The sequence below is a fragment of the Gekko japonicus genome, unplaced genomic scaffold (assembly GCF_001447785.1).
Source record: "Gekko japonicus isolate JY-2015 unplaced genomic scaffold, Gekko_japonicus_V1.1 scaffold195, whole genome shotgun sequence".
NCBI lineage: Eukaryota > Metazoa > Chordata > Lepidosauria > Squamata > Gekkonidae > Gekko > Gekko japonicus.
This window is the reverse complement of record NW_015163099.1, coordinates 259,290-265,780: the sequence shown is the minus strand read 5'-3', so window position 1 is coordinate 265,780 and position 6,491 is coordinate 259,290. Positions and strand designations below refer to the sequence as shown.

At 42.9% G+C, this 6,491-nt stretch overlaps 1 protein-coding gene across 1 annotated transcript in view; it reads left to right on the top strand.

Annotated features, from left to right (window-relative positions):
• The window catches only part of ROBO2 (roundabout guidance receptor 2), a 714,921-nt gene that overhangs the window by 471,993 nt on the left and 236,437 nt on the right, over positions 1-6,491 (top strand). Inside the window, exon 3 of the mRNA XM_015406679.1 lies at positions 5,175-5,332. Within this exon, the coding sequence (XP_015262165.1) occupies positions 5,175-5,332 (158 nt within the window). The remainder of the gene's footprint in view (positions 1-5,174; positions 5,333-6,491) is intronic.

Below are 6,491 nucleotides of genomic sequence, written 5' to 3'. Positions count from 1 at the left end.
GTTGCCCCCCTCCCCAAGCACCAAGAATACAGTGCATCACTTGCCCCAGACTGAGGTTTCCTATCTATACCTTGTGGTTAATAGCCACCAATGGGCCTCTGCTCCATATGTTTATCCGATTCCCTCTTGAAGCTTGTAGCTGCCACCACTATGTGTTAATCACTCTTTGGGTGAAGAAGTGCTTCCTTTTATCCACTCTAACCGAACTGCTCAACAATTTCACTGGGTGCCCACAAGTTCTTGTATTGTGAAAAAGGGAGAAAAGTACTTCTTTCTCTACCTGTTCTATCCCACACATAGTCTTGTAAACCTCTATCATGTCACCCCTCAGTCGTTGTTTCTCCAAGCTAAAGAGCTCCAAGCGCTTCAACCTTTCTTCATAGAGAAAGTGTTCCAACCCTTTTATCATTCTAGTTGCCCTTTTCTGCACTTTTTCCAATGCTATAATATCCTTTTTGAGGTATGGTGACCAGAATTGCAGACAGTACTCCAAATGAGGTTGCAACATGGATTTATACAGGGGCATTATAATACTGGCTGATTTGTTTTCAATTCCCTTCTTAAATCTGGCTATTGTACTACCATACAAATGCAGCTCTCCCAAGCATACCTCCACAATAAAACCAGAACCACATTTATAAATGAATGTGTCATCATCAACAGCAAAGCCCCATTTTGCTTCCTCCGTCTATTTCATCCTCTTTGTGTCACAAGCTGCTTCCTCCATGTTTGGTTATACAACTGACTCACATTTCATTAGGGCAAATATTCCACAGAGAAGGTGGGGGTGAGTATCCTTGTGCTCATGAGTCAGATGTTTTAAGGAGGAATTTGAAAATCTCATAACTTTAATAGTATATTACAGGGGTATCCATTTGCATGATTACAGCTCTTTTCCCACACAATTAAAGTGCTTTATCATGACCTTCCCATTGCCCATTTGCTGCTCCCCCCCCCCCCGATTAATAAAAAAAAACATAGTCAAACATTTAAAAATCAGTTTGAGATGTTGAGGCTAATGCCATTTAATGTCTCTCTGTGTTTTTGGTGTTGTCTCATGATTATAGGGTTGCCAGCTCTTGCTTGGGACATTCCAGGAGATTTGGGGGCAGAGCCTTGGGAAGGTGGAATCTGGGGAGGGAAGGGAGCTCACATGTTTCCATACAGACTATCCTCCAAAGTTGCCATTTCCTCTCCTCTTTTGCCTGGAGCTCAGTTGTATTCCAGAAGATCTTCAGCCATCACCTGAAGGTTGGCCATCCTAACCATGAACCCAGCTAATCGTCCAGTCACTGTCAGTTTTTGCAATCACTTCTTGAGACATTGTTGGCTGGGCAAGTGCAAAAAGCAGAATGGTATTCATCATTTGAAGTATCCATCTGACTGTGTAGATACAGACAACTGGCAACAATTTTGGATGTTTAACCAAATCAGTAATGAGCTGAATGACCATGACCTCAGGTGATTCTGTCTTTTCTCCAGTAAATGTCAAAAGCAGCTACAGGTTGCAGTGAACAAGCTGTTACTGCCCAGGGCCAAAGCTTCTTGGCATGGGACTGTGATGAATGCTCCCTGGGGACCCTTAGGCAATCCAGTCAAGAGATCACCCCATGTGTAGACTAGCTTAGGGACTTCAAATAAGGCATGTTTATTTGGCAAGAATGTTTGCAGCGAAGTCCTCACACCTTAGTATTTCTTACATGAACTTGCATATTTATAATAACATTTATGGTTAACTGTCTCTGTGGAGATTGTCTACTCCTTTCTGATCAAGCAGCGGACAGATAGGACTTGCAGTTAGTTGTTCCATATCCGGTTCTAACTGTCGCTTCTTGACCCTTATACAAGTTTCTCCGGAGACATGTGAGGTGGTCTGGTACTCCCATCCCTTTATGGACTTGCCATAGTCAGTTGTAATCCACACAATCAAAGGCTTTAGCGTAGTTAATGAAGCAGAAGTAGATATTTTTCTGGTACTCCCTTGCTGTCTCCATAATCCAGTGAATGTTGGCAATTTGATCTCTAGTTCCTCTACCTCTTCGAAACCCAGCTTGTACTTCTGGCAGTTCTCTATCCACGTACTGTTGAAGACTAGCTTGTAGGATCTTGAGCATGACCTTGCTAGCGTGTGATATGAGTGCAATTGTGATAGTTTGAACATACCTTGGCATTGCCCTTCTTTGGGATTGGAATGTATACTGACCTTTTCCAATCCTGTGGCCACTGTTGTGTTTTCCAAATTTGCTGGCAAATTGAGTGCATTACTTTAACAGCATCATCTTTTAAGACTTTGAATAGCTCAGCTGGGATACCATCACCTCCACTAGCTTTGTTGTTAGTAATGCTTTCTAAGGCCCATTTGACTTCACACTCCAGGATGTCTGGCTCAAGGTCAGCGATCACACCGTCATGGTTGTCCAGGACATTGAGGTCTTTCTTGTATAGTTCTTCTGTGTATTCTTGCCATCTCTTCTTAATTTCCTCTGCTTCTGCTAAGTCCCTACCATTTTGGTCCTTTAACATGGCCAGCTTTGCACAGAACGTTCCCTTGATTTCTCCAGTTTTCTTCATGAGATCTCTAGTCCTTCCCATTCTGTTGTTTTCCTATATTACTTTGCATTGTTCATTCAGGAAGTCTGCATTCAGTTGGGTAAATCTTTCCTTTTCACCTTTGCCTTTCACTTTCCTTCTTTCCTCTGCTATTTGTAAAGCCTCATCAGACAGCCACTCTGCTTTCTTGCATTTCTTTTTCTTTGGGATGGGGGTGATTGCTGCCTTCTGTACAATGTCACAAACCTCCATCCATGGTTGTTCAGGCACTCTGTATATCAAATCTAGTCCCTTAAACCTATTCTTCACCTCCACTGTATATTCATCAGGGATGTGATCTAGGTCAAACCTGAATGGCCTAATGCTTTCCCCAACTTCCTTCAGTTTAAGTCTGAATTTTGCAATGACTAGCTCATAATTTATAATATAATAATATAAAATATAACTATAATATAATAATACAAAATATATCTATGGCTTTTCTTCAGATCGTATAAAATATATCTATTAACATTGTATATAACTATGTTATTAGATTACTAAAGTACCTTTGCACATGTAGGATTGTCTCTTCCTACCACTCAAGCCCTTATCAATCTGGAGTAGGGTTGCCAACCTCAATTTGGCGCCTGGAAATCTCCTGGAATCACAACTGATCTCCAAATGACAGAGATCAGCTTCCCTGGAGAAAATGGCAGCTTTGGAGGGTGGACTCTATGGCCTTATAACTGGCTAAGGCCTCTCCCCTCCCCAAACCCCACCCTCCCCAGGTTCCACCTCCAAATTTCTAGGAATTTCCCAACCCAGAGTTGGCATCCCTAATCTGGAATTAAAGGAAGAGCTTCCCTCTCTGCCTTTACCTCAGCACAAGGCACACTTTCACAAGATTGCCAACTTGTTCTCCTCCCAGCAGTCACCCCATGCTGATACGAAATTTGGGGGGAACAGTTGGAAAGGACTGGCAATTAAATAGTCGAAAATACCTTTTCGGGTTGCTCTTTTGGCAATTGTTGGAAAAGGGGTGTTAAAGAATACCATTCACCTTGCCAGATATGCTCCCTCAAGCAAAGCACAACCCTTGCCAGAATATGCCAGTTTCTTTATATTCTGAGTCTAGTCATAGCATACAGAGATGGATCCTCTTTTATATTTGAAAATAAATTAACCTTTAATTAGTTTCTTCCCTCTTAGGATTTACCTGTGTCTTGAAAATGTTAAACAATAAGCAGAAAACCATATCTGTAGCTGAGAGCTAGATTTATATGCATACTCACCTCAGCCCATTCAATGCCTAATCCTTGTGCATATAAATTTTATCCTTGCATGTATCACACGGAAACAGGAAATATGCAGTTCAAAATGTTAAAACAGAGCACATTTTATTAACAGCAGAAGCAGTAAATTAAATCTCCTTATAAGCTGAGAGTGAACATTTTTTGCTGAAGTATTCCTGACTGCTCCTTTAGTAAGATACAGGCTTTTTTTAATTTCTCAGAGGGCTCTTTTCCCATTAAAGGCGAGATCTGTATTAAAGCAGTAATGAGTCTTTTACATAGCTGAACTACAAGCAGAGAAGATGCCCTAAATTTCAGTCGTTCATTTTGGAGCTATTTTAAGCTTTGTGTTGGTAAGGGTGCCAATTAACTTCAAGACTGGGACACACATACAAAAATAATGAATGGCTATCATTTCTGTACACGAAGGCCTAATCCCTGTTTTCTGTGATATAATTTACATAAGTAGGTAGCGTTTGTTGCCTGATCTAGTTCTCTGAAGGCTGTGCTTCTTCTCTTTTTTTGCTTTTTTTGCCCTTTTAGTTTCTCTCAGAATGCCTAATCATGGCTGCAAGAGTACTAAAAGGTAATGAAAGAGCAGGTGCTTTGCAAGGGCAATCATATGTGTGACTGACATCCTGGCACCCTGTAAAACTGCTGAGCATGAAAAGTCAGAACAATCTTGCCACTGAAAAGGTAAAATGGCATAAGTGTGTCAGCTCTCCTTTTGCACAGCTGGTATCGAAATATCTACTGTGTAGATAGGTGCCATTTGACTGCCTGGCACACCAGATTTTTCAAAGGTTACAAGCAAGGTCCAGCATGCTGCTTTCCTTAATGAAAAGAGTTCTGTGTCAAATCAGCAATACTGCTATGAGGGCTTTTCTCCCCAGCATATCACTCTGGCCAGATGTCACTTAGCAGGTGTGTCTACAAAATAAAGGTGGAACAGTAACCATGTGTGCACTTATATGAATGGTATACCGATGCAACGAACAAGAAATTGAGCAAACTCCAGAGGACGGCAGAAGACAGGAGGGCCTGGCGTGATGTGGTCCATGGGGTTGCGAAGAGTCAGACTCAACTGTGTGACTGAACAACAACAAATCTCAGTGTAATATGCCTGTCTAGCCTGTACACATATGATAACTAAAGGTCATCTATGGAAGTCATCTTTATTTCTACCCTTAGTACCTGATAACTGGGTATATTTTTATCTTGCACATCAAATAGCTACCCCCCAAAAAACCCAACCAACAAATCCTTTTTACAAAGGAAACTGGGGTTTTTTATATGTTTTCCCATATATTTTATAATGTTTGTTTTTCTGTCTGTATTTTTCTGTACCAGTGCTCCGAGATGATTTCCGCCAAAACCCCACAGATGTTGTTGTAGCAGCAGGAGAACCAGCCATTTTAGAATGCCAGCCTCCTCGAGGACATCCTGAGCCCTCTATCTACTGGAAAAAAGACAAAATTCGGATTGATGACAGAGAAGAGAGAATCAGTGTAAGTTCTTCCTACTAAAATGGGAATATCATGCAGGATTGCTTTTAAAAATTCACCAATTAGATTTTCAGGAGTATTAGGAAATAAAAAATATCATAAAATAAGAAAGATCAAGATCTAGTTTAGAACACTTTGTATAACCAGGGGTCTTTTTGTAGAAAAAGAGCTGCAGGCGCTCATTAGCATACGGTATGCTAATGAGCTACTAGGCTATTAGCATAATAGCTCATTAGCATATGCAACACCCCCTGACATCACTGAAAGCAGAGGAGGCCCGTCGCCTCCTCCCTGGGGCCGCCTCTAACCAACATACTTTTCAAATAGTCTTTTGTATGTGTTGTTAATGGTATTAATCCCTAAAATGCTAAAGAACACTTTTTCTTTGCTGTCAAGTCTTTTTACCTCCACGACTTTCAAAAAGAGAAGTTCAGAGATGGTTTGTCATTGCCTTTCTCTGTGTAGCAACCCTGGTATTCCTTGGTGGTTTCCCACTCAAATACTGACCAGGGCCAACCCTACTTAGCTTCACAAGATCTGATGAGATTGGGCTAGCCTGGGCTATACAGATCAGGGCTAAAGAACACTACACAACAAAAACTGAGTTTGGGCATAGCTTCAAATGGGAAAAAAAAAAAACTATCAAGGTGTTATCAAGCGTCTCTCAGCTCCCCGGCTGCTGAACATTTCTCCACAAGCAGGAGAGCTCGGCACCGCGCAACCATGGTCCTAGGCCTGGCGCACGACACCCTATTGCGGCCAAGAACAACATTTCTGGCGCTCCAGCCCATCACTCTCCTGTGGCTTGGGGCGCCGCTTAAACCACCGGGAAAGACAAGCCGAATTCCCACCCGCTGGGTCCTTCCCTTTCCGGTACAGCACTAGCGTAAAGGAGCGGGGTGAGCGGGAGGCGTTTCCCTGCTTTGCCGCAGCGGGCTTTCGTTTCGTATTTGACTGCAGAAGCGAAGGCGCTTGGGTGGCAGCTCTCAAGAATGCCTTTCTATCGCAGAGGAGCGAAGAGGAGGCCCGTCACCACCTTCCTGGGGCTCGCGCTGGAACGCAACGGCCCCAGGGAGTGAAGAGGAAGCTCGAGGGACCCGGGGGCAGGGCTCTCTGGGCCTCCCCCAAGCCGCAGCGCTCTTGCGCCGGCTTGGGGGATCCG